Source organism: Dendrobates tinctorius, unplaced genomic scaffold (assembly GCF_039654945.1).
Source record: "Dendrobates tinctorius isolate UK_male_01 unplaced genomic scaffold, ASM3965494v1 ptg000011l, whole genome shotgun sequence".
Classification (NCBI taxonomy): Eukaryota; Metazoa; Chordata; class Amphibia; order Anura; family Dendrobatidae; genus Dendrobates; species Dendrobates tinctorius.
The window spans coordinates 53,635,034-53,662,016 of record NW_027361679.1 but is presented as its reverse complement, the minus strand read 5'-3'; the positions used below and the strand labels follow the sequence as shown (position 1 = coordinate 53,662,016).

The following is a 26,983-nucleotide window of genomic DNA, read 5'->3' as shown; positions in this document are numbered from 1 at the left end:
GACATTTCATAACTTTCCCAAATTCCTATGAAAAAATATTCAGCACATTCTGCATTGAACTACTGTACCCAATTTATTATATATTTTAGGAGTTGGTCCATTTTATACCGACTCCACCAAAATGAGCACCGACTCCGACTGCGCAGCCCTGCTGACAGCCATAAGTCTCTCTTAACTCTTTAACCACTCTGTAAACCACTGAGGACTCTCAATATTTTGTTAACTCTTTAGAGATTCCAATAATACACAAATCCCCCCTTTTATACTAAACAGGCAGTAAAATGCTGCAGATGGGGTCTGGCTCAGAGCCTGTCAATAAGGTTTTAGAGGGAGACGGTGTGGTATTAGGAAGATGAAACAAAATCCAGAAAGAAAGGCAGGCGTCCCCCCTGTGCTTTGGGTGGAGGGCTGGGATGCTAATGAAGCAGTGAAACAGTCTGCTGCCTGCATTCTGCTCTGTCCAATGGCAGCCAAGTTCTATGTCATCTCCACTGTGCTGAGCAATCTAGACAGAGCAGCAGAGCCCGGCAGCCTCTCATACAGGAAGGTAGGTGCATAGGAAGAAAAACCCATCTTCACCATGTATTGTAAGAGAACAGAATGGGGATGATAGAATCTGGCTGCAGAGTAGATATGCTGTGCTCAGATGGAGACATGCTGGCGGATTGTGGACCAGTTTCCCTTAACATGGCTCACAGCCCGTTCTGTCAGCCAGTCCCCAGCTACCCATATGCAGGCTCTGGGAGTGATCATACAACATGGATGGCTCCGCAGCACTCATCCTTTACTACCACTTCTTATTCTATGTGCTTCATTTGTGGCTTGAATTCAAGAGGATTTCTTCCACAGTCCATCAGAGTCAGCAAGCACATATCTAACCAGAGAAATATGCATTGTGACCAGGCTCGAAGCATGACATATACTAGGCAAGCAAAGCAGAGCAGTATAGGATTCCTATAGGACCTCTGACCTTTTTTTTATAGCACGGTGGGTTTCAGTAAGAAAAACTGAATGACAGCGCCACTCCCTAACTGTCCACAATGGCAGCGGTGACAGCTTTCAAAACAGAAAGCACAGCGTGCAATGGATTAGATGAAATTGCATCACTTAACATTACGGCCTTAGAGAAGACCTGTCATCAGATCAGACATGGACATTACTTTTCTCTTATTTTAATTTTGCTGCTCCCCTAAGTAATTCAGTTTTTGTTTTCATTAAAACCTATGATATGGTTCCAGAAAGACACAGGCAATGTGTGTGGTCTTTACAAAGGGGTGTGGCTTACAGGGTAACTATGCAGAGCAACCTCGAAACACGCCCCCAGAGGATTCTAGGAGTCCCCCCCCAGGGGATTCTAGGAGTCCCACCCCCCTGAGGATTCTAGGAGTCCCACCCCCCCGAGGATTCTAGGAGCCACGCCCCCTTGTAACGATCATAAAACTAGCATTGAGGCCGTGTTCACACGTTGCGTTTTTCCGCTGCGTTTTTTAACGCGCGATTTTGCAGCGAAAACGCAAAAAAAAACCCCACCCACGCAATCCTATGGGATTTCGCAATGCTGTGGATTTTTCCGTGGCGGAATCGCAGCGCGGAAAAATATGCAGCATGCTCACTAATTTAGCGGAATTGCGGCGATTCCACCCACATAGGAATGCATTGTTCTGCTTACTTTCCGTCTGTGGCTGTGCCCACCATGCGAAAAGTAAGCAGAACAATTGCGGATGGTACCCAGGGGGTGGAGGGGAGGAGACTGTCCTCCGGGCTGTGGGTACCATATCCCTGTAAAAAAAAAAAAAAAATCATGTTATATTCACCTTCCGGTGTCCCGCACAGCCTTATCAATGCTCCCGCCAACTCCCGCTCCCAGTAATGCCTTGCGGCAAGGATCTGTGATGACGTAGCGGTCTCGCGAGACTGCTACAGTATTGCGAGACCGCGACATCATCAAAGGTCTCGCAAGGCATCGCTGGGAATGGGAGCATCGCGATGATCGGGAACGCTGCGCGGGATGTCGGAAGGTGAGAAAAACCCGATTTTTTATTTTTACTATTTTTTTTTTAATTATTTTTAACTTTATATCTTTTTTTACTACTGATACCGCATAGGCGGCCTCAATAGTAAAAAGTTGGTCACACTCGTCAAACACTATGTTTGACGAGTGTGACCAACCTGTCAATCAGCTCTCCAAGCGATGCTACAGATCGCTTGGAAAATGCTAGTTTTCCCACGGGAATTCCGTAACGTGCACATAGCTTAAATAAAAAAGGCCCACATCTCTAGAGCCATATGGGGTTTTAAACAAGAAAACTGCAACATGTCACTTCTTTCTGTGTTTTTGCAGCATTTTTTCACCCACAGAACTCAATGAGCAAATGCACCAAAATGTCTTGGTGTCCTCACCTGAGAATGGCAGATAGGATTAGTACAGTATGTGTATAAAATAAACATTGGCTGACCAAGGTGTGAAACCGAACAATACCTGACCAACTCAAGGACTGACCAAAGTGTGAAAATTATCAGTGTCTTACAAAGTCAATGCTCTGCCAATGTCTTAGGCCGGTTTCACACGTCCGTTTATTCCGGTACCGGAGATATCCGTGTCTATGTGTGTACTACGTGTAGCAACCATGTGCCGCATCAGTACCACACGGCCAGCCGCTGGGGGCGCAAAAGTAAGCGCTGTTCCCCAGCGCCAGATGCTGAAGCTGGCTCTCATCATTCTCCCCTGCCCTGCTAGCAGAGCAGGGGAGAATGATGAGAGCCGGCTTAAGCACCCGCCGCCGGGGAACAGCGCTTACTGTAGCGCTTCTTCCCCAATGCCTATGCGTATCACACGGAGGACATCCATGTGTGGTCTGTGTGCACGCGTGTGGGACGTCTTGCCGTCGGTATAAAACGGACATGTCAGCATGTTTTGCCCATGGACACACGATCCGTGGAAACACATTGACATGTGCACAGATCCATTCATTTGAATGGCTCTACATGTGTACTTGTCTCCGGTACATGTGAAAACGGTCACCACACATAGCTGAGACAAGGACATGTGAAAGAGGACTTAGGTAAACTATTCTTGACTAATTCAATGACCCCTGCTTACATTTATAATTGTGTATTTTTTCATGAAGTTGTGAACTTATTTTTTATCAGAATAGTTACTATTTTTCCTCACATAAAAGTCTTTTTCTACTAAATAGTTTGATTAAATTGCCTTTTTTTCCCCCAAAATGGTCTTAGGGTATGTGCACACGCTGCGGATTCTGCTGCGTTTCCGCAGCGTTTTTGGCTCTGCAGAAACGCAGCAGATTTTGCTGCGTTGTACAGTACCTTTATTTCCTATGGAAATAAAAAAAAGCTGTGCACATGCTGCGTTTTTTTCCGTGCGGATTTGCTGCGGTTTTGCTGCGGTTTTGGTGCAGAAACGCTGCGGTTTTACACCTCATCCATTATGAGGTGTAAAACCGCAGGGCAAAACCGCAGAAAAAACGCAGATAATCCGCAGATAAACCGCAGAAAAACCGCAGCACTTTGTCCTGCGGATTTCCTGCGGTTTTCTCTACAAAATCCGCAGAGACTAAAAACTACGTGTGCACATACCCTTAGTGCCAAGAGATCAGGTTTTGCCTGCAGTCAAAAAACACAGCAAAAATGCAACGTTGAGCATAGCCTAATAGAAAAAACTAGCCATGTTTTGCCTTGGTGACAAGTCCTCAAATAAAAATACAGTAATATTACCAGTACGTTATATATTATTCAGTAGCTTCATGGATTAAAGAGGAATTTAAAGCCCAATCATTTCACAGATCACATAGAAAATATAAAATCGCCATGTAGTTGCATTGTACTTGGGGAAGACTTATGCTACTATTGAACAAATCTGATAATTTTGCCCAAGTAACCAAACCAGAATGCCAGCTTAGAGTCAAATACAAAGGATTGCTGGGGCATTTAAAGGGAATCGGTTACCAGGTTTTGCCACCTAATCAGAGACCAGCTAGTGTAGAGGAAAGGACCCTGTTTCCAAGGATGTGTCATTTCTTGGGCTGCTTGCTGTGGTTTTGACAAAATCACTGTTTTATCAGCAGGAGAATATCACAAGATCACTTGCAAACCTGCTGCTAGCATAGTCCAATGGACACCCACACCAATGATTGGTAGCTTTCTGCCTATGCACAGTGTACGCAGGTAGCTGCCAATCAGTGGTGTGTTATACAGAGCTCAGCATTTAGATGTGCAGCAAACAAAACAAGGATTTTTCTCTAAACTGCAGCAACCAACTCAGTAAGGCTGGTTTCACACTTGCGTTTTTTAGCGTTGCGCCTCGTGCGCATGTGCATTGCTCCCCTTTCTTTAACATGGGTGCGCATGGTCTAGCGCATGCATGCGTTATTTTGGAGTGAGTGCCTTGGCGCGCCGGATGCAAACTGTTGCATTACAGTCTATGGGAACGCACGCGTGCGCTAGGACATGCGCACGCATGCGTTTAAAATCGCATGCGGTTTTTAGTTAACATGGTGACAAACGGGTTAAATCGCATGCGCAAAAAAACAGCAAACACATGATGCGTTTTTTTGCATGCGTTTGGTATGCGCACGAGGTGCAGCGCAAAAATACGCTAGTGTGAAACTAGCCTAAGAGACACAAGGCTGGAATCAAGGTCTCTGCCCCGTATATTATGCTGCTCTCAGATGGGGTAGCAAGAACCTGGCGATGGATTCCATTTAACACGGGTGGTAAAAGATTACATTTCCTGAATGTATGAGGGATTCGGAGCCTCAAGGCTGAGGAACAATTGTTCAGTCATCGCCGAATTACTATTGGCTGATTATGTCTCTGAAAGTGATCGCTGTCCGCAGCATGTTTTATTTATAAAAGCCTTTGTACTTCCTTCCTATATAGCTAGTGATATGGCAGGATGGCGTTATGGCAGCTGGAATGAATGGACGGCAATTTACAGAGATGTCTCTCCAGAGATTGGTCTTATCTGTGTGTAGAGCCATTACATAGCCTCCCTCCAATAAGAGAATGCCACCTTATATTCGGCAAGGCTACCCTTCCATGTCACAAATCTCCCGTACATTCACTTTGGAGGTTTCGCCTTATTTTTCTTACCACAACAAACACTGGCACTACGCGGTCCGAGGTATGAAGGGAAAAACTTCCACTATCTCAGGCTTTTTTCAAAGATTTGTGCCAAGGTTTTATTTGTAACCCGGAAAAAAGCTGTGATTTTTCATGTTGTATTTTCTATACCGTATATTTTTTATGTTCACGTGATTTTTTTCTTGTTGTATGTTTTTCCCAGTCTTCTAGAAAATTGTATAGAAAAAGGGCATATAAAAAAGATAGATGCTATGTTTGGAAAAAACAAACATCAAAAACGGTGAAAAAAAAAAAAAAGACACAAATATGCAGTTGGTGATGCATTTCACTTTCCCCATCGACTGCAGCATCAGTTGGCCTCCATTTTTTACATTTTTTCTTTGCCATAAACGCAGTGCTTAAAAGAGAATGTTGTGTGACGTGCCCCTTTATGTCTGAGGGGGTCCGACAATCGTGGATTGCACACAACACTTCTTAAGCACAATGATGAAAAAATCCAACATAACGGCTTTATCCTCTGGAGGCAGCATGAAAATAACCCTGCATTATAGCTGTCTGATGGAGCGACACGGGAGCGTCGGAGGAAATGATGATGCCACATAATTCGTGGTAAAACAGCACGCCTCACTGGGAGATTTACATCTAAACAGCCATCAGGTTCATCCTCCTTACCGTCACAAATCGAATGCTACAGATTGTTACATGCACAGGTTAGTCTGCACTTTTACCCCCATGATTTCTGCCTGCAGACAACCAATGGAAAGAAAGGATACATCAAGAGGCTGAAATCGCATCTTTGTCAAACAACTACAAAGGCTTTTCACAGTTGAGAGACCCCTGACAATACTTAAGCCCCCATGCACATGAGGTGGCTGAAAGATGGTTTGGCTAACTCCACCATGTACAGGAGCACTCTGCAGAGTATTCTCTAGGAGAAAGCTGCTGCCAAAAGTCAATGGCGGCAGCTTATCTCTAGTGAACAAAACGATATGCATTCTGAAATCGGACATGGCGGATCCTTATCTTCCTCGAAAATTACTGTCTGGACTGTGGGTCGAACCCGTCATTATCTGCGGGTTCGGCAAATATTAGTGTAATGTTTATGGGGGCTTTGCACATATATATTTATAATTGTTCCTTAAAGGGAACCTGTCACCCCCACAGGCGGTTTTAAGTAAAAGAGCCACCTTGTGCAGCACTAATGCTGCATTCTGTCAAGGTGGCTCTTTTATTTAGAGTCCCTTCCACCGCCGAAATAATCGTTTTTAAAATTGGTCAGACATACCTGATATTTGTCAGGGGGGCAGGGCTTTCGCCCCTGGACACAGACGCCTCACATACGTCAGTCATGTCCAGCTTTTGAATTTGGCACCGCCTCCTCAGCGTTCATTTCTTTTTCTCGTGCCTGCAGCGCCGCTGCCCTGCTTAGCTCCGCCCCTACTGGTCACATGGTGCTGACGTCATCACAGGTCCTGCTGGCACCCACTGCTCTGCTGAGCTCCGCCCCTACTGGTCACATGGTGCTGACGTCATCACAGGTCCTGCTGCACCACTGAAAGAATATTACAGCGCAGGTGCGAGAAAAAGAAATGAACGCTGAGGAGGCGGTGCTAAATTTAAAAGCTGGACATGACTGACGTATGTGAGGCTGTGTGTCCAGGGGGGGAAAGCCCAGTCCCCCTGACAAATATCAGGTATGTCTGACCAATTTTAAAAACGATTATTTTGGCGGTGGAAGGGACGCTAAATAAAAGAGCCACCTTGACAGAATGCAGCATTAGTGCTGCACAAGGTGGCTCTTTTACTTAAAAACTCCTGGAGGGGGTGACAGGTTCCCTTTAAAGTGATGTGTCCCTATTTCACAGTAATATCTTATCACTAGGATAAGCCATCACTTTGACTGCTGGGGGTCTGACTTCTGGGACCTCTTACTGATCTTGAGAAGAAAGGGGATGGGTCAATGACTTGAAGCTCAGGCCACACAGTAAAAAAAGATATACAACAGTGTCCTAATAATAATAATCATCATCATTGCATACAGCCAAAATGCAAAATCTAACTGCGACACAAAAGCAGACTATGGTTCAAAGCCCCAAATGATATGCAATGGAGAAAAGAAAGAGCTGCTATCTTGGGTATAGTGGAACACAATGCAACGCAAGGAGACGGGCTTTACTAATGAATTATTGACGACTGGTGGGCATCTCAGAGGATAATGTTACACTGTAACACACTTTCTTTACTTGGCAGTTGCCGTTTAGAACAAAGGCTTTTATTAGCACATATAAATGATACGCTGCTGTACTCCCGAAAATGACTTGCAAATTCACGGCATGTGGAAACGGCCACAATTAACGAGAGGAAACTTCATTTATGAGAGAAAGCTTGAAAATAGGTATTAGACCTACCGGTAATGATGTTTCCAGGAGTCCATCCTGACAGCACCATGGAGGACGTCCTCCTCCTCCTTACAGGGACAGGAAAAGCACACGAGAGGTTAAAAGGTCATGTCCCACCCCCTTTCCCTCAGTGATTTAACAAGTACCACAAGGTGGATGATGCTAGTAACAGTTTAATGAAACAATCATATTTACAGCATATGACATATCGTAATATAACATAGTATAACATAACAGGGAGGGAACTACCCGTGCTGTCAGGATGGACTCCTGGAAACATCATTACCGGTAGGTCTAATACCTATTTTCCAGGACGTCCACCTGACAGCACCATGGAGAGTACCAAAGCACCTCCTCAGGGTGGGATTACCGCCTGGAGAACTTTCCTCCCAAATGCGGTCTGTTGACCAGATAACACATCAAGCTTGTAGTGCTTGCAGAATGTATTAAGGTTGGCCCAGGTTGCTGCTCTACAGATTTGATCAACCGAGGCCCCCGCCCGTTCCGCCCATGAGGCCGATACCGCCCTCGTAGAGTGGGCCTTTATGGAATCTGGCAGGCTGGCGCCTTCGGTTTGGTAGGCGTCAGAGATTACTGAGGTAATCCAGCGCGCGATGGACGCCTTAGAGGCCTTTTTCCCTTTATTTTTACCCCAAAAAAGGATGAACAGGTTTGGGTCGATGCGCCAGCTATTGGTGGCCTCTAGATAGTCTAGAACTGCACGCCTCACGTCCAGCGAGTGAAGACGCTGTTCCTTTTTATTACGGGGATTGTCACAGAACGATGGTAACACTACCTCTTGGTTTAGATTCTTTGCGGAGGCTACCTTTGGGGTAAATGCCGGATCTAACCTTAGGATTATACGGTCATCTCGTATCTGATGATATGGGTCCTTAGTGGACAGGGCCTGGATCTCCCCTATTCTTTTGGCCGTGGTAATGGCTACTAGGAAGGCCGTTTTATGAGTGAGAGCAGGGATGGTTATTTTCTCGCTGAGGGCGTAGGGTTCTGTACAGAGGAACCCGAGTACCAGGCCCAGGTCCCAAGGCGGGGTGAGCTGCCTAATCGTGGGGCGCAGGCGCTGCGTGGCTCTTATAAATCTGATTACCCAGGGATGTGAAGCTAGCTGGTAGTCGAAGACGCTCAAGGCTGAAATCTGGACTTTCAGAGTGCTGGGCTTAAGGCCTTTATTAAAACCTGCCTGCAGGAAATTTAGTATACTTGGGAGGTCGGGGGTGCCCGCCCCGAGATCGGACCTGCCACCTTCCAGACAGAATCTTTTCCGTATCTTTTGGTAGATTGCGGATGTCACCGGCTTTCTACTGGCCTGTAGGGTGGATATGACCTGATTCGACAATCCCTTTGCCTTTAGGATGTCCCTCTCAGGATCCAGACCGATAGGTGGAGTCTTGCTGGGTTTGGGTGGTAGATCGGGCCCTGGTGGATGATGTCCTTCCGCAGGGGTAGCTCGACTGGGTTTCCTACTGCCATGGCTCCTAGAAGGGGAAACCAGCTTCTCTTTGGCCAGTATGGAACGATCAGCATCACTCTTGCGTGGTCTTCGCGTATCTTCCTGAGCACTGTCGGTATGAGAGCTAGTGGTGGGAATGCATAAGCGAGGGATTCTCCCCAAGTCTGGCTCAGAGCATCTACGCCTTCCGGGTGGTCCGTCGGATTCAGGGAATAGAATCTGGGGACCTTCGAGTTTTTTCGGCTTGCGAAAAGATCTATACTGGGGGTCCCCCAACGCTGACAGAGATGGTTGAAGATCTCTTCGTTCAGTTCCCACTCTGTCGGGTGGATCCGTTGTCTGCTCAAGTAGTCTGCGACTTCGTTCTGAGAGCCTTCTAGGTGTACTGCGGTCACAGATCGGACTGATTGCTCCGCCCACGCGAATATCCTTCCCGCTAGGGCCTGTAGTGGTTGATGTCTGGGTCCTCCCTGGTGCTTCAGGAATGCCACTGTCGTCATATTGTCGGATAGTATGCGGACGTGACGATTCTTTAGTACCGACTGGTTTCTCCACAACGCTTCCCAGACCGCGAAGAGCTCTCTGAAGTTGGAGGATCTGGACCTGATGTCTACTGGCCATCTCCCCTGGAAGATCTTCCCTTCTATGTGGGCTCCCCAGCCCCACGCGCTGGCGTCTGTGGTGACTACCACATATGGAGAGGTTGTCCAAAGTACGCCCATCTGAAGGTTTCTGGACTGTGTCCACCACCGAAGGGACTCCCTTACACGTTCTGGCAGCCTTAGGGGTCTGTCTAGCGATGCCTGACTTCTGTCCCACCTCGCGAGGATCTCCTTCTGTAATGCTCTCGAGTGGAATTGGGCCCATCGGACACACTGAATGCAGGCCGTCATGAGGCCCAAGACCTCCATTGCCTCGCTTATGGAGCATTGACGTCTCAACAGGTCTCTGGTTCTGGCTTGAATGGTCCTCTGCTTCTGCTCGGGTAGCCAGGATATTCTGTCGGCTGAGTCTAGAAGGACTCCAAGAAATACTTTTCTGGTCTCTGGTCTGAGGTCCGACTTCTCCCAATTGATCACCCAGCCAAGGAACTCCATTACAGTAATTGCTCGGTTTGTGTCGCGAATGAGCTTTTCTTTGGATCTTGCCACCAGTAGGAAGTCGTCCAGATATGGGATGATCACGATACCCTGATCTCTCAGGTAGGCCACCACTTCTATCACCAGCTTTGTAAAGATTCTGGGAGCTGAGGCCAACCCAAATGGAAGACACTGGAACTGGAAGTGGCAGGTCCGGGCCGGTAAACTGACCGCGAACCTTAGTAACCTCTGGGATGAGGGATGGATAGGGACCTGGTAGTAAGCCTTTTTTAGGTCTAGGGTACACATGACGGCGTCCCTGTCTATTAGGGGAATTGCGGATCGGATCGATTCCATCCGGAATCTTTTGTACCTGACCCAGGCATTTAGCGGTTTCAGGTTTATGATGGTACGAGCCTCGCCCGATGGCTTTGTGATTGAAAACAGGGAAGAGTAGTGCCCTCTTCCCCTTTCTGTGGGGGGAACTGGTACTATGACCTTTGAGTCTACCATGTCCTTTAGATCCGTCCACATTGCGGAGTCCTCCAGGACAACGGTGGGGGTAATATATCTCTCGGGGGGAGGAGAATAAAGTTCTATGCTGTAGCCTTCCGCGATGGTTCTGAGGACCCATTGATTGTGGGTGACTCGGGACCAGTTTGTTGCGAAGTCTTCCCCCAATACCTATGGCGTCATTGCCTCCTCGATCTTGATGTTGACGTGAATGGGTGACTCTTGTTCCTCCCACCTTGGCTGAAGGAGCTCCTAAAGGAGCTTCTATTGGACCTTGCCCGACCCCTGAATTCGGTCTGTCTCCTAGAAAAGGAGCCTCTCCGAAAGGGCTGGGGCCGCCTGGGTTTTTCCTCTGGGAAACCTTTATTTTTATCGGACACCAGCTCTAGAATGTTATCTAAGGCTGTCCCGAATACTCTCAGGCCCGAGAAAGGGATGGAGCATAGCTTAGTTTTAGAAGCATTGTCCCCCGACCAGGATTTTAGCCAGACTGCTCTTCGGGCCGCATTAGAGAGGGAGCTGTTTCTGGCTGCAAACCTTACTGATTCGGCCGACGTATCCGATAGGAACGCCGTGGCCGATTTCATGAGAGGAAGAGAAGCTAGGATCTCTGATCTAGGGGTCCTGTTGGTTAGGCCTTCCTCCAACTGCCCCATCCACAAAAACATAGACCTGGCCACCGAGGTGGCTGCTATGTTGGCTCTAATAAGAGCCGCTGACGTCTCCCATGCTCTCTTTAACAAGACGTCCGCTTTCCTATCCATCGGGTCTCGGAGACCTGATGAGTCTTCAAATGGGATGGCCGTTTTTTTGGTAACCTTAGCGACCGGGACATCTATTTTAGGGACTTCTTCCCATGCCCGGGTTTCCTCGGGATCAAAAGGCAGTCTATTTTTAAAGTCTCGGGAGAGTATCAACCGACGCTCTGCCTCCTTCCACTCCTCCTGGACCATCGCTTTGATGTGTTCACTTACGGGGAACACTACCCGTTTCCTGGCCAGTAGTCCTCCAAACATTAAGTCCAGTCTGGACTGCGGTCTTCTATTTGCATAGTGTTCCTGACTGCCTGGACCAACTTGTCCGTGTCCTCCAGTCTGAACAGGTACTTTCTGCTCTGATCCTGTCTATCCCCCAGGATCTCGCCTTCTTCCTCCTGATCAGAGTCCCGGAAGTCAGACTCCTCACTAGGGCTTGCTTCCGACTCTGGGTCTGCCTCCCACCTTGGACGTTTGCGACTCGGCCCTGGGCTGGGGGACTGACGACGAGCGAAGCTGGCTGTAGAGGCCCGGACTTCCTCCCTTATCAGCGATCTCATTTCGGCAAGGAGGGATGGCTGTTCCTCGCCTATGACCCTTGAGGTACAGGGTCTTGTTATAGGTGTCTGGCAGCTTTACCCTGCATACGGGGCATCGGACTGATTTGGAGGTGGCTTTGGCCGGTTCCTTCACCCCCGAGGGGGATTCTGCCGGGCTTCCCTTCTCCTAATAATACAGAAGGGGCTCTACTTAGATCTGGGTTGTGGGGATGGATGGGGGAGGGTGGTCTGCGCTATGCGCACTTACCCCTCCCACCTGCTGGAGCATTTCCTTCCATCCTGGCGCGGTTCTATAGAGCGCTGTGGGCCTGCAAAGCGTGCACTGTGGGCCTCTGAAGCGCGCGCTGTGCTGTAGTGCGCTCTGTGGACCTCCGTAGCACGCTTTGTGGACCTCGGCGGCGCGCGCTGAGATTCAAGGCCGGCGTGTGACGTCACCGGATGTGACGCACGACCTCTCGCGATAGGCCGCCTTCCCACTTCCTGCCGGGCCCTGCGCGCGACCCCCGCCTTGTTGGAGCCGTCGCTCTTCTCCCGGCGCCGATCTCCTGTCGGTGCCCCCCCGGCCTGTCGCTGCTGGGAGCCGACCTCCGCCTGCTGCGGCGGTCTGCTGCTCCTACCACGGGGCCCCGCCGTCGCTCGATATGGCGGCCTGCTGGAGGCCTCTCTCCTGCCTCCCGGCCTCCATTCTTTCGTCGGTGCCCGTTCGGCCAGCCGCCTACGGGGAACCGACCATCGCCTGTATGGCGGTCCGTGCTGGAGCCGAGAGCCTCCCCTAGGGAGGAACGGCTCCCTCCAGGAGCGTCGTCCTGCTCCTGGCCTTTGGGGTAGAGGGACTCCCCCTCGGAGAGTTTCGGCCCCGGGACCTCTTGACAGGGGAAGGCTTGGACTGGCCGCACGATCCCCTGAGCCCCTCCGGTAAGTCTCTCGTGTGTCCCTCCATGCAGGGACAGAAAAAACACTGAGGGAAAGGGGGTGGGACATGACCTTTTAACCTCTCCTGTGCTTTTCCTGTCCCTGTAAGGAGGACGTCCTCCATGGTGCTGTCAGGTGGACGTCCTGGAAAAGCACATTTTCTGGGCTTTGTAAAACTTATCAAGGCACAAATAGTTAGGCTAAGTGCACACGTAGCAGAAATTTTCTGCTGAAAAACAGGACTCCCTTCCCAGAAACCACGTGTTTTTACCGCTATTTTTGCGCGTTTTTTCCCGCGCGGTTTCTAGACACATTGAAAAAGCCAGAAACACGGAAAAAAACGCGAAATTAATGAGCATGCTGCGGTTTTTACCACGATGCGTTTTTTTCGCGGTAAAAAACGCATCAATGTGCACAAAAAGTGCAAAATGCATAGAAATGAACGGGAAGCTTCTTTTTTGTGTTTTTCCGGCGGATTTTTTGGCAAATCCGCGGGAAAAACAGCGAAAAAAAAACGCTGTGCGTGAACACAGACTTAAACACCGTACAGGCCAAAAATAGTCGCGCGCTTCCAATTGTGCATATTAATATTCTGATATAATGACTGGGACAAAGGTATTCTTCTTACAAATGTATTTTAGTCCCATCCAAATGCAGAAATATTGGATATTTCGAAATTAGGAAAGTATCTATTGTCCTGTCAAGCAATGAGAGGAAAAGATAAAAGGAAAATGACAGAATTTCAACTGAGCGCACTTTTCATTTTCAAAATTGTTAAAGATAAATATATTGTTGCTACAATTTCCTAACATTTTAGGCCAATCAATGAGGGTCTGGGTTCTGACTCGGAGACCACTCTCAGGAACTGGACTTCTACCAATCATCAGCACGTTAAGAAGGGACTAGATGCCAAATATACAAAATGTTGATGGGTACATTTTAAAGAGGTCCTCTCACCAAATTATTCATGCTGAACTGGACACACAATGTAATAGTGGCTGCAGAACGGAATAAAATGTTTTGGCTCCCCATTACAGAGATATAAACAATCAAATATTTGGCACCTCATCAGTTAACTTTAGTTAAAACCAAGATTTAGTTTTCACTGGGGGGGGGGCGGCGTGTACTTCTGCCTCCTGTATGATGCTGACCAATCGCTAGCAGGCAGCAACACAGAAGGGCAAAAGCACATGTGATGTTGTCTGGAGTTAATAGCCCCATGCTTCTGTGTTATGTAATATATCCTCAGTGCTCATTTACGCTTCACACTCCGGCAGGCAGGACATGTGGAATTCGGGTCATGCGACCCTGATGACATCATCATGTTCCTCTGCACTTTTATGTTGCTGGAAGCAGAAGTATATGCCCCCGATGAAAAATATTAATACCCACTTGGATTTAACTAAAGTTAATTCATTAGGTACCAAACATTCAATATTTCTGCAACAGAGGTGAAATTAAAAAAAACAAAACAAAAAAAAAAAAAACCTTTCCGTTCTGTTGCCACAATTAAATTGGTATTCACTGATTGCTCCTTCTGTTTCTCTCACCAATACTTTTATAATGGACAGTCCTTTATTAGTAATTTCGTCGGGACATTCATAGGGTAGGCAGTACAATGCAGTGTGCAGGAGGGATTATTGACTACAAACATTTTGCACCAGTCTGGTGCTTCCAAGGGTCCAACCATGCGACCTGTTGAAGCGCCAGATGGGTGCGAAATAGCTATAGTCTACAATCTCTCCTACACCTGCGTACCCTATGGGTGTCCCGATGAATTGACTGTCCCCGGCGCCGCGTGCGGAAGACGGCTCTCATCATTCTTCCCTGCTCTGCCGGTGATCAGCGCAAGCAGGGGAGAATGATGAGAGTTATATTCAAGTGAGAACAATGATAGTAGGTGGCTGATGGGACTATTACTCCCATCAACCTACACCTGCTGCCGCTAATCACAGCAGGAGCGGCTGCTAATGGGAGTATTTATTAGCCGCCGCCTGCACTATAAATAAATGAATGAATGAATGAATGAATGAAAAAAACCCTGCGTGGCTTCCCCTCCATTTTCTATAACCAGCCAAGCATATCTCACAGCTGGGGGCTGAAGCCCTCAGCTGTCAGCTTCAGCAAGCCTGGTTATCAAGAATAGAGGGGTCACTACGATTTTTTTTTTAAAAAGATTTAAATAAATAATAAAAACGAGGTTCCCCCCACCCCTATTTTTGACAACCAGCCTTGCTAAAGCTCACAGCTGGGGGCTGGTATTCTCAAGCTGGTAAGGGGTCATGGCTATTGACCCCCCCGGCCTAAAACTAGCAGCACTTAGCTGCCCATAAAAGGCGCATCTATTAGATGTGCTAATTGTGGCGCTTTGCCCGGCTCTTCCCTCTTGCCCTGTAGTGGTGGCAAGTGGGGTTTATATTTATGGGGTTGATTTCACCTTTGTATTGTCAGGTGAGATCAAGCCCACGGCTTAGTAATTGAGAGGCGTCTATAAGACACCTAATCATTACTAATCCTATAGCTATATGGTAAATAAAAGATACAATCAGAATAAGTCTTTTATTAGACATTAAACAAAACAGTTTTCCAGCTTTATTTAAAAATAACAAAACACAGTTATACTCACCTAACGCCTAAGGCCCCTTTCACACATCAGATTTTTGCTGTCAGTCACAATCAGTCAGCTCCATGGATCCGTCGCAGATTGTGAAAAACTGATGATCTGACTAGCCGCAAAGTGACAGGTGAACTACAGTGACCTGTCAGCGGTGGAGTGATACAATGCAGAGGATTATCTCAGTCATTGTACCACTTGAGCCCCTGGAGAGCGGTCGCATCAGCTGATGTGACAGCTCTCCACGGGAGATCGTCATGGGACAATCGTATTAATTGGATTACGTCGGACACGGAGTATATTGTTGGTTTATTTAATTTTTTTTTTTTTTTTATAGGTGATCGAGGGCTTCGGGGATTAGGTGTAGATGGCGAGTATGGGCTATATATGTGTGTATTTTTATTTTTATTCTTCTTTTTTACATTCAGCACATTAGCCGGATGATGGGACTACTACTGTCCCATCGTTGGCTAATGTGTCAATCACTGTCACGGTAGAAGCATAGCCGGATGGGACTTGTAGTCCCATCAGACGATGCCTGCATACACATACAAAGCCCAGCACAGACCCCCACACAAACCCGCAGACCCCCACCCCCCACACGCACATGCCCGCACACAGTGTCGGTGCATGCGCAGTTAAAAAAAAATTAAAAAAAAAAAAACAGAATCCGATGCCGGATTCCGTCATTTGTTGGACAGCGACGGCACCGTCGCCTATAGGCTTCCATTCTGGCAAAAATCGGACAGTGACGGATCCGTCGTTGTCCGATTTTTCGACGTAGGCAAAAAACGTTCCTATGTCCGTTGTCTCTGTCCGACGGACAAAGAACGGATGTAATGTGCGGCCATCCGTCGCTAATGCAAGTCAATGAGAAAAAACTGATCCAGCGGCATCAGTAGCTGGATTCGTTTTTTTCTAAATTCGACGGATTGTGACTGATGGCAAACACGGATGTGTGAAAGGGTCCTTATTCCACCAAAGCCCTCATCTCCTGTAATAAAACTAAAATAAAAAACAACAATATCCCTCACTTCTCTGTCGTTCTGTCCCACGCAGTATTCATGTCTGGGGGATAAGTACTTTTCAACCTGGACGGTGCCAAGATGTGACCATCCAGGCTCAGAACCACTGGGGAATGAGCTGCTGCAAGCACAGCATCAGTGACCGGTGGTGACGTCATTGAGATTACCTCCTGTCACTGAGGCTGCATTCCCAGCAGGGCTGCAGCATCGTGGGGAAAAAAAAAATCAATCATGAGGTCACCGCACTTCAAGCTCTGTCTTCACTGCAGATTTTTTCACCGTGATCTGCTGTGAAGACACTGAACTTGAAATGCAGTGACCTCTTGACTGACTTTTTCCCACGGTGCTGAGGTCACTGCAGGTCAGCCATGCTGGGAACACAGCCTCAGTGACTGGAGGTAATCTGGATGATGACACTGCTGCTCAAGGATGCTGTGCTCGCAGCAGCTCATTCACCAGTGGTTCTCCGTCTAGACGGTCACATCTTGGCACCATCCAGGTTGAAAACTACTTATCCTCCAGACATGAATTACAGCGTGGGACAGAACAACGGAGAGATGAGGGATATTGTGGTTTTTTGTTTTATTACAGATGAGGACTTTGGTGGAATTATGCATTATACTCACCTAACGGTGCTTATTATTGTTAAATAAAGCTGGAAAACTGTTTTGTTTAATTTCTTATAAAATACTTTATTCTGGCTGTGTCTTTATTTACTATATAGTTATAGGACTAGTAATAGATAGGTGTCTTTTAGACGCCTCTCCATTACTAAGCCGTGGGCTTGATGTCATCTGACAATACAAAGGTGACATCAACCCCACAAGTATGAACCCCACTTGACACCGCCATAGGGCAAGTGGAAAGAGCTGGGGAAAGCGCCAGAACTGGCAGATCTAACAGATGCGGGCTGCTATTTTTAGGCTGGGGGGCCTATATCAATGGCCCCTTACCAGTCTGAGAATACCAGCCCCCAGATGTCAGCTTTAGCAAGGCTGGTTGTCAAAAAATGCGGGGGACAACACGCTGTTTTTTAAACTATTTATTTAAATAATTAAAAAAAACAAAAAAAAAACAAAAAAAAAACAAAACACAACAGCGTGGGGACCACTCTATTCTTGATAACAAGCCTTGCTGAGGCAGACAGCTGAGGGTTGCAGCACCCAACTGTGAGTTTTGCCTGGCTGGTTATAGAAAATAGAGGGGAACCCACGCCAGATTTTTTTTTTTTTTTTTAAATTATTTATAGTGCAGGAGCCGGCTGATGAATACTCCCATCAGACGACCCTACGGTCATGGTTATTAGCGGCAGCAGGTGTAGGCTGATGGGAGTAATAGTCCCATCAGCCATCGCCTGCTGTCATTGTTACCACTTGAATATAACTCTCCTGATCTCCCCTGCTCGCGCTGATCGCCGGCAGAGCAGGGAAGAATGACGAGAGTGTCTTCAGCACGCAGTGCATGTCATTGATGTTTTGAGGCCTGTGCTGACGGTAAAAAACAGACACACAGTCCGTGGAAACACACAGACATGTGCAGAGACCCATTCACTTGAATAGGTCTACGTGTGTCACTGTCTCTGGTACGTGTGAAAGCTGTCACCACAAGTCCCAGAGACATGGACATGTGAAAGAGATCTTGCTCTGCTTGACTGATGGCCCACTGGCTTGCAAAATTTTGGTGTAGGTTCAAGAACAGATTTGAGCACAAGCAAAGATAGTCTTAAAAACACTAAAGGCTGTAAAAGAAACCCATCAACTGACCTCGTTGTCCAAACTGCAGGCAGAATGAATCAGAGCTTGATGCTGCAACGTTACAGAGGACGGCTTTTCCCAGCACTGCTAAAGGTGACTGACAGGTCTTTTGCTTTTGGAGAGACTAGTCATTTATTTACTGTGGCGCTGGGAGGACTTGTTTCATGTCAGACTATGGTTCCTGGACAGATCTTCAAACTGTATTTTCTCTGAAACACCACAACATTTCAGAGAGAAACATGTATGGCTGCAATCATGCAGCCAGGCTCTGATTCATGGTGCCCGCAATTTGGGCAGCATGACTCATGTTACAGGTTCCCTTTAATACGTTCTTCTGGGTGGCTTACTAGGACTATTACAATGCACTGGGTTAATCAATACAGCCTAAAGCCTCTTACCCATAACTAAAACAAGGGTGCATTTTAGCATCAGTATTGCAGCCACAAGTTCTGGTCTGACTGTGGGTTTTATAATAGTATGAAAAGGATCCATAACATCATTTGTTAGGGCCAGTAGTCTTGCTATCATGCCTGGTCTTGTGGATGCCAAAATGTTTCCTCATTATGGCCATCTCAATAAACTGGAATTAAAGGCGAGTTCATAAGCAGTGGAAATACCACTGTGGAGCCTGCTCTTGTTTTTTGTATAACGTCATGCCCAAATATCAAAATGAGATTTTATCTGTTACAAAACAGCATTGCTGTACCGTTCTTTTGTTGGCAATCCTGCATTTAGTATATTTGTGAGTAGTTAGGATCCGGCAGATAAGACCATCACGGATTTAGAAAATTAAGCTGGCAGAATGGCACTTATGTTTTGCATTTAACATTTTAGTCACTCAACATATTACCAAAGCTCTGACCAACAATTACGTTGTTATTTTCTTGTACAAAGCATGCTGCATATTCAAACCTGTTGTAATAGGATAGATGCTAATTTGTGGTTCAACTGGGGTTTGAACACTGGGACCCCCATAGGTACCAAGAAGATGCAATCATATTGATGCAGGAAGCATTTCAAATCCCAAATCACCCATCATCTCATTTCTAGGAACACATTTCAACATAATTCAGACTAGGAGACAAGATTTTACATTTTGAGCTAAGCTGAACAAGTTCTGTTTTATTCAGAGGAAACACCAAATAATTTTTCAGTAAAGAAAAAAAAAAACATATCCTGAAAATACATATTATTAGCAAAGCTTTGGTCAATGAGTACCCTCCAATTCTGAGAATAAAGCGGATAAACAGACACACAATGGTTTTCATTGGGTTACGGATGTAGAAAAAACCCATACATACGGCAAAAAGGTCTTTCAAAGCCTAGAGACCCCCATACACAGGGCTGTGGAGTCGGTAAGCCAAACCTCCGACGCCTCAATTTCCCGGACACCCGACTCCACCAAAATGGGCTCCGACTCCACCCCCACAGCCCTGCCAGGGTTGTGGAATTGCTAAGCCAATCCTCCGACTCCTCAATTTCCATGACACCGACTCCACCAAAATGGGATCCGAATACACGACTCCGACTCCACAGCCCTGCCCATACAGTCAAGTTAGCTGGTGGCCATATGATGGTTTGGATGGCAGCTATCTTGCCCAACTCCCATACACAGGAGTGTTCATTCTGCAGAGCGCTCCTGTGTTCTCTGTGACAGATTGTCTGCCAGACATCTCTGGTGGCAGTTTATCTCTTAGGCTAGTTTCACACTAGCGTTTATTCGACGCAGCGCACGGCGCCGTTAAGCCCCGCCCCCTGACTGCTCCCTGCCAGCCCCATCCGGTCATCGCCTCCTACTATCGCACATGGACGCTTGCGATCTGCGCACCCTATCTTTATGTAACAGAGAAAAAAACCGAACAACAAACGTCCAATATTACAAATAAAATTAATATTTTATTCACAAAATTAACAATATACAAAATGAATGGTGGACAAATACCAAATAAAAGGGCCAGAAAACTAGGAATCCAATGAACACCACAATGACAAAATGTATAATGATTCATGGGTGCCAAAATGATACATAATAAAATTGTACCAGTGTTACAGAATAAATACTACAAAGAAGAAATATATAGTTGAAAATACAATGTAATACATATTAACCAGGTATATAAAATAATACATGGTGATATATTCATAAAGTGCAAAGTGCATAATCATGTGAAAAAAAAAAGAAAAAGGAATTACAAAAATATCTATATATATGTGACAGCAAGTAGAATAAAGCCACAATAGCCGTTTTAAAGGCGCCTAACAAATAAATATAATGCCATAAATTAAAAAGATATATAAAATAAAAAATATATATATGCTGTGAAGCAAAAATATAGACTAATAAATCGCTAGAATATGAATAAATGCCATAAGTGAACAATCAATAATAGAGAAGCAAATGCAAGCCTAAAAGATATAAGGTGCAATGACCACTAAAGACGCTTCACTAAAATACATAGCGCCTAAAAATTCCAGCTGTATAATTCATAGAATCATAGAATGGTAGAGTTGGAAGGGACCTCCTGGGCCATCTGGTCCAACCCCCTGCTCAAAGCAGGATTCGCTAAATCATCCCAGTTAGATGTCTGTCCAGCCTCTGTTTGAAGACTTCCATTGAAGGAGAACTCACCACTTCTCGTGGCAGCCTGTTCCACTCATTGATCACTCTAACTGTCAAAAAGTTTTTTCTAATATCTAATCTGTGTCTCCTCCCATTCAGCTTCATCCCATTGCTTCTAGTCTTTCCTTGTGCAAATGAGAATAAAGTTGATCCTTCTACAATGTGACAGCCCTTTAGATATTTGTAGACAGCTATTAAGTCTCCTCTCAGTCTTCTCTTTTGCAAACTAAACATTCCCAAATCCTGCAACCTTTCCTCATAAGACAGGGTTTGCAGACCGGTCACCATTCTGGTCGCTCTTTTCTGAACTTGCTCCAGTTTGTTGATGTCTTTTTTAAAATGTGGTGCCCAAAATTGGACACAATATTCCAGATGAGGTCTGACCAAAGAGGAGTAGAGGGAAATAATTACTTCACGTGATCTAGACTGTATGCTTCTGTTAATACATCCTAGAATTGCATTTGCCTTTTTTGCTGCTGCATCACACTGTTGACTCATATTCAGTCTGTGATCTATTAGTATACCCAAGTCTTTTTCACATGTGCTGTCACTTAGCCCTATTCCTCCCATTCTATATATGCTTTTTTCATTTTTATTGCCCAGATGTAGTACTTTGCATTTCTCCCTGTTAAAAACCATTCTGTTAATTGCTGCCCACTTCTCCAGTTTATTTAAATCTTTATGAATCCTCTCTCTCTCTTCTCTAGTATTAGCTATCCCTCCTAGCTTTGTGTCATCAGCAAATTTAATCAGTTTACCCTCAATTCCTTCATCTAAATCGTTGATAAAGATGTTGAACAATACAGGGCCCAGGACAGAGCCCTGTGGTACCCCACTTGAGACATTCTTCCAACTGGATGTGCAGCCATTTACGACCACTCTTTGGGTCCGATCACTAAGCCAGTTATGAATCCACCTAACAGTTGCTTTGTCCATTCCATACTTAGTCATTTTTTCAATAAGGATTGTATGAGAGACTTTGTCAAATGCTTTGCTGAAGTCAAGATATACTATATCTACAGCATTTCCTTGATCCACCCAATCAGTAATACCGTCATAGAAGGAAATTAAATTAGTCTGACATGACTTATTAGTTACAAACCCATGCTGACTCTGTTTAATCACTTCATTCTTATCCAGGTATTGACATACATGTTGTTTAATAATTTGTTCAAAGATCTTTCCTGGTATAGAAGTCAGACTCACCGGCCTATAGTTGCCTGGGTCCACCTTCTTCCCCTTTTTGAAGATAGGAACAACATTTGCTCTTCTCCAGTCTTCTGGCACTTCTCCTGTTCTCCAAGAATTTTCAAAGATTATGGAGAGGGGTTCAAAAATTTCTTCTGCTATCTCCTTCAGTACTCTGGGGTGTAATTCATCTGGACCTGGAGACTTGAATTCATTTAGGTTAGCTAAGTGTTTCCTCACTATCTTTCTGTTTATAGATATCCTGGATTCTTCTATTCCCTTAATAGGACAGTGAATAACAGTTGATGTTACATTTCCTTTCTGAGAGAAAACAGATGCAAAATAGGAATTTAAAAGTTCAGCCTTCTCAACATCCTGTCTTACCATTTCATCATTTTCATCCTGTAAAAATCCTATAGCATCTTTGACTTTTCTTTTACTTTTGACATATCCCCAAAATCCTTTATTATTGCTTTTGACATCTCTTGCAAGCCTCAATTCATTTTCAGCTTTAGCTAATCTGATTTGTGCCCTGCAGGTTCTGCAGACAGCATTATATTCTTCTTTAGATATGCCTCCCTCTTTCCATTTTATAAACATTTTTTTCTTCCTTTTTAGCATGTGCTTAGGTTCCGTGTTCATCCATCCTGGTTTCCTTAAATGCTTCCTATTCTTCCCTCTTTTCGGAATTGTTAACAACTGTGCTTTGAGAATTTCATTTTTCAAGATTTCCCATCCTTCCTGGACATTTTTGTCTTTAAGGATATCCAGCCATTGGATCCCTCCAATTCTCTTTCTGAATCCCTTAAAATCTGCCTTTCTGAAATCTAACCTTGACGTCTGAGTCTTCACAGGTCTTCCGCCTCTAGTTATCCAAAATTCTAAAATAGCATGGTCGCTACCTCCTAGGGTCCCAGCCACTTTTAACTCCTCAACCATTTCCTCCCTGTTTATAAGGATTAGATCCAAGGTAGCAGTTCCCCTTGTTTTCTCCTTTACCTTTTGGAAGATAAAGTTGTCAGCAAGAGAGGATAAGAATTTCCTTGACCTGTTAGTTTTGCCTGAGAGAGATTCCCAACAAATGTCTGGATAGTTGAAATCTCCCATGACAACTATGTCATATTTTTTGGAGAACTTGGCCATTTGATGCATAAAGAGTTCATCTATATCTTCAGCTTGCACAGGCGGCCTGTAGTAAATGCCTACAATGGTGTCCTTTCCATTGTTCTGTCCTTGTATTCTTACCCAAACAGTTTCCACAGAACTCCCAGTCTCTGAAGCTTCAATCTCTGTGCAGATATACGCATTTCTAACATACAATGTGACACCCCCTCCTTGTTTATCAAGTCTGTTTCTTGCAAATAAGTTGTATCCTTCTAGTCTTGTATTCCAATCATGTGTATTGTCCCACCAAGTTTCAGTGATTCCAATGACATCATATTTCTTTTCCTGCGTTAGTAGTTCCAATTCTCCTTGCTTGTTGCCCATGCTTTGTGCATTAGTATAGAAACATTTTAGTTTGTGATTGGTTTCTCTTTCTCCAATATTTTTATTAATTAGATTCTTTCGTCTTTGTTCTTCCTTTCCACTTCTAATAGCAGAGTTCTCAATAGCATTTGTCAGGTGTATGGCTTTTTCTGGTCTTTTGCTTCCCTTCCCATGTTGTTCTAGTTTAAAGCTCTCCTTACAAGTGTAGCAAGGCGACTTCCAAATACCTGCTTTCCAGTCTTCGTAAGGTGCACCCCATCTCTAGCAAGTAGTCCATCGTATAAGTAGTTCACTCCGTGATCCAGAAATCCAAATCGTTGCTGACGGCACCATCGACGTAGCCAGTTGTTCACCTGCAGAATCTTATTCCACCTCCTTGTTCCATGGCCATCCACTGGGAGGATGGAAGAGAAGACCACCTGTGCTCCCAGTTCTTTCACTTTCTTGCCTAAGTCTTCAAAGTCTCTGCAGATGGTTTCCAGGTCGTTTCTTGCGGTGTCATTTGTCCCCACATGTAGTAGCAGGAATGGGTAGTCATCTGTAGGTCTGAAGAGTCCTGATATCCTGTCAGACACATCTTTAATTTTTGCACCTGGAAGACAGCACATTTCTCTTGAAGTTATATCCGGTCTGCAGATAGCGGCCTCAGTTCCTCTCAACAGGGAATCCCCCATGACCACCACTCTCCGTTTCTTCTTCACAACATTTTTCTTTCTCCATCCAGGAGGACTCTGAAGGCGTACAAGGTTGCTGTTTGTTGGCAAAGTCTTATCCTGATGTATTTCTTCATCATTTTCCTGCGTGAGAGCCTGGTACTGGTTTCTGAGCAGTATGGGTGCTGACTGCCTCCTGATCCTCCTGCTTCTCTGGGTCACATGTCTCCATTCCTCTGTTTCTTCAGGTGCACTTCGAATTTCTTCTCTTTCTGTAACATGAAGAGATAATTCTGCTCTGTCCAAGAACTCTTCACCTTCCTTAATGATCTTCAACGTAGCTAACCTCTCTTCGAGATTTTGCAACTTTTCCTCCAACAGGGACACAAGCTTGCATTTGTGGCATGTGAAGTTTGGCTTTTCCACTGGTAAGTCTGTGAACATGTAGCAAGAAATGCAGCTCACCAAATGGCTCCTCGCCTCTTCCATCTTGAGATTTCTTAAAAACGATGAAAGATGAGCCAAAATTTGCGCGCCTATCGGCGCGCGGTTTTTCCGATTTCCTCTTTTCGGCTGCAACGGCCAAAACCCAGTGATCGTTGAGCTCGCGGAGACTCTTCACTTATCCCAGAAGGCACTGGGAATATGCAAATGATCTCCTCAAGACTCTTCCCCTGGTTTTCCGATTTCCTCTTTTCAGCTGCAACGGCCAAAACCCAGTGATCGTTGAGCTCGCGGAGACTCTTCACTTATCCCAGAAGGCACTGGGAATATGCAAATGATCTCCTCAAGACTCTTCCCCCTAATTCAAAACAATGCCCCATTATTACCTGGTGTATGCGGTGGAGGATTCCTAGGATGCGCCCGACCCCGACGCGCGTTTCGTCTTTTTATACTGATATCAAGTTTAAACAGGTGCCATTACTACAGGTAATGAGTGGAGGAAAGAGGAGACTCTTAAAGAAGAAGTTACAGGTCTGTGAGAGCCAGAAATCTTGATTGCTTGTTTATGACCAAATACTTATTTTCCACCATAATATGCAAATAAAATGAAAAAAAAAACAGACAATGTGATTTTCTGGATTTTTTTTTCTCAGTTTGTCTCCCATAGTTGAGGTCTACCTATGATGTAAATTGCAGACGCCTCTCATCTTTTTAAGTGGTGGAACTTGCACTATTGCTGACTGACTAAATACTTTTTTTCCCCACTGTATACTGTATGCGGTGTCAGCTGACAGTCTGAGTATTGGGAACATTAGTATTACAAAACGAAGCAAAGACAATTATAGTAATCCACCCAAACAGCAGTGAAAATTAGTCCACAAGTTGGTACCCAAGAAGGCAAGGGTAGGTAGTTTGGCACAACTCCAAAATTGGGCTAAACAGCAAAATCTTTATGTCATGATTAAGAATGGTTCAGACACACTGGTTGAATCACATAGGCTTATTCAGCATTTTTTCTTCAGGATGTCTAGTTTTTAAATGTATGGTTGTTTTTAACACATTATGGATTGAGTAAAGACTTTTATTTTTATACCAATATTGAAGTTGAATGCCAGACAACCCTTGTGTTCTTGAGTTTGTGCTTCTCAAATTCCAACCCGGACTTCCTTGTCCAAATCAGCATTTACAGATTCATCATCTCGTAATGAAGTAAACGTAGGACGTAAGGGATTGGAAAATGTCACAATAAAAAAAAAAAAAGGTCTGGTCTACAGTAAGGTGTTCTGAAAAAACTCACTGTACTCGTTCAATAGTAAATGACTGGTATTACCATTTTTTGCAGTTATTCTCTGAAGAGTGCCTAACAAGATGTCATCTCTTGGCTCCTGGAAAAATGAAACAAGCCTGACCCAGCAGCAAGTTGGGTTCCAGGTTCAGAAGATCTACCCATTCCATGATGGCTGGAACACAGCGTGTTTTGTAATCCTGGTGCTGTTCATCCTGACTGTACTGTCCCTTGTCCTGCTGGCATTCCTTTATGAAATGCTGGACTGCTGCTGTTGTGCCAAACACAAGACCGTTAAAGATCTGGAGAATGAACCAAACCCAGTAAGAGCCCTAATGAGCGGTATCAAGAAGCGAAAAACCGAAGTTGTGTAGCGCCGGCACCTGCCAGAAGGTGGCCCGCTATTTGGTTCCAAGGACAATCTGTGAGCAGACGTCAAGCCTTTCATCTGCTTATGACAGCACACACTTAGGCCACACCACACAATCGTTGCCTCTTTCATGTGAATTGTTTAGGCACCCTTACTAAATGTCTTACCACAGACATCCTAGATTTGTTGCAGGTTGCACAGTCATAGCGGAACATGATGCATCCTTTCTGATACAAAACATTGTAGCTCATTTTTGAGACTGGTTCTAAAAAATGTATGGACATGAAAATCGTTTCCATGATTTGTCACAGTATTAATCCTAGCACCATAATAAAGACAATTCAGCTGCAGATGTCATGCAGTATTAAGGAGTATGGCGTTATGGTCAAATGGTAACAAAGTAATAGACAAAGAACATTTTGAAGTTTATCATTGCAGTACTGCTGTAGTCATTTTACGCTATCATCTAGCATTTATGGAAACTAAAGGGAATCTGTCACCAGGTTTTTGCCATGTAATCTTAGAGCAGCATAATGTAGAGCCATAGACCCCCATTCCAGTGATGTTTCACTTACTAGGCTTTATGTTGTTTCAAGAAAATCAATGTTTTATCAACAGGAGATTATCACTAGAGGACTAGATGCCTCGCACCTCCTAGTCAACTGCTCTGTGTAATTCACCCCCACCACTGATTAGCAGCTTTCTGTCAATGTCCAGTGTACAGAGAATGCGGCAACTCAGTGGTGTGGG

At 45.3% G+C, this 26,983-nt stretch overlaps 2 protein-coding genes across 2 annotated transcripts in view; one reads left to right on the top strand and one right to left on the bottom strand.

Annotated features, from left to right (window-relative positions):
• Positions 1–26,983, bottom strand: part of GTF2E2 (general transcription factor IIE subunit 2) — a 92,364-nt gene that overhangs the window by 39,207 nt on the left and 26,174 nt on the right. The gene's annotated exons all lie outside the window — the stretch shown is intronic.
• SMIM18 (small integral membrane protein 18) lies at positions 427–26,604 on the top strand. Its single transcript, XM_073542348.1, has 2 exons — positions 427–547; positions 25,921–26,604. The coding sequence occupies exon 2, from the start codon at positions 25,947–25,949 to the stop codon at positions 26,235–26,237; it is 291 nt and encodes a 96-aa protein (XP_073398449.1). The 5' UTR covers positions 427–547; positions 25,921–25,946; the 3' UTR covers positions 26,238–26,604.